At 36.2% G+C, this 1,037-nt stretch overlaps 1 protein-coding gene across 1 annotated transcript; it reads left to right on the top strand.

The window, feature by feature from the left end:
* The first annotated feature begins 87 nt into the window (after window positions 1-87).
* LOC124893993 (ATP synthase epsilon chain, chloroplastic-like) lies at window positions 88-862 on the top strand. The gene has a single exon (XM_047404786.1). It carries the CDS (start codon window positions 311-313, stop codon window positions 668-670), a length of 360 nt encoding a protein of 119 aa, XP_047260742.1. The 5' UTR covers window positions 88-310; the 3' UTR covers window positions 671-862.
* Window positions 863-1,037: the final 175 nt, after the last annotated feature.

The following is a 1,037-nucleotide window of genomic DNA, read 5'->3' as shown; positions in this document are numbered from 1 at the left end:
TTACAACGTTACAAAGAACTTCAGGACATTATAGCTATCCTTGGATTAGACAAATTATCCAAAGAGGATCGTTTACCGTAGCAAGAGTGCGAAAAATTGAGCATTTCTTATCACAACCCTTTTTCGTAGCAGAAGTATTTACCGGTTCTCCAAGGTAATATGTTGGTCTAGCAGAAACAATTTGAGGATTTCAATTGATCCTTTCCAGAGAATTAGATGGTCTTTCTGAACAGGCCTTTTATTTGGTAGGTAATATTGATGAAGCTACCGCAAAGGCTATGAACTTAGAAATGGAGAGCAATTTGAAGAAATGACCTTAAATCTTAGTGTACTGACTCCTAATCGAATTGTTTGGGATTCAGAAGTGGAAGAAATCGTGTTATCTACTAATAGTGGTCAAATTGGCATATTACCAAATGACGCCCCTATTGCCACAACTGTAGATATAGGGATTTTGCGAATACGCCTTAACAACCAATGGTTAACGATGGCTCTGATGGGTGTTTTTGCTAGAATAGGCAATAATGAGATCACTGTTTTAGTAAATGATGCGGAGAAGGGTAGTGACATTGATCCACAAGAAGCTCAGCAAACTCATGAAATAGCAGAGGCTAATGTAAAAAAGGCTGAAGGAAGGAGACAAAAAATTGAGGCAAATCTAGCTCTCTGATGAGCTAGAACACGGATGGAGGCTATCAATCCGATTTCATAACTAGTTAGTACGTTCGAATAGTAAAAAAATGTTCTCTTTCTAATCCTATTTAGATTCTGTCGGGTGAATACAATTAAATACAATCAAACAGAAGCCAATTTTGATGCAAAAATTAAAATTTAAAAATGAAATAGAAAAGATACAAAATCATAAAATAAATATCACTAAAGGTGGGTCGTAAACCTTATTAGATACCATGGACTCCGGTATCTAATAAGTTTTACCTACTATTGGATTTGAACCAATGACTCCCGCCGTATGAAAGCAGTACTCTAACCACTGAGTTAAGTAGGTCATTTATCATTCCAAAGAGAACCAAACGAAA

Source organism: Capsicum annuum, unplaced genomic scaffold, assembly GCF_002878395.1.
Source record: "Capsicum annuum cultivar UCD-10X-F1 unplaced genomic scaffold, UCD10Xv1.1 ctg6819, whole genome shotgun sequence".
Lineage (NCBI taxonomy): Eukaryota > Viridiplantae > Streptophyta > Magnoliopsida > Solanales > Solanaceae > Capsicum > Capsicum annuum.
Note: the sequence above shows the minus strand (reverse complement) of the source record. Positions and strands in the feature narration are given on the sequence as shown.

Bases quoted from the DNA above. Each gene is read 5' to 3' on its own strand.
- LOC124893993 (XM_047404786.1), top strand. From the start codon at position 311: ATGACCTTAAATCTTAGTGTACTGACTCCTAATCGAATTGTTTGGGAT.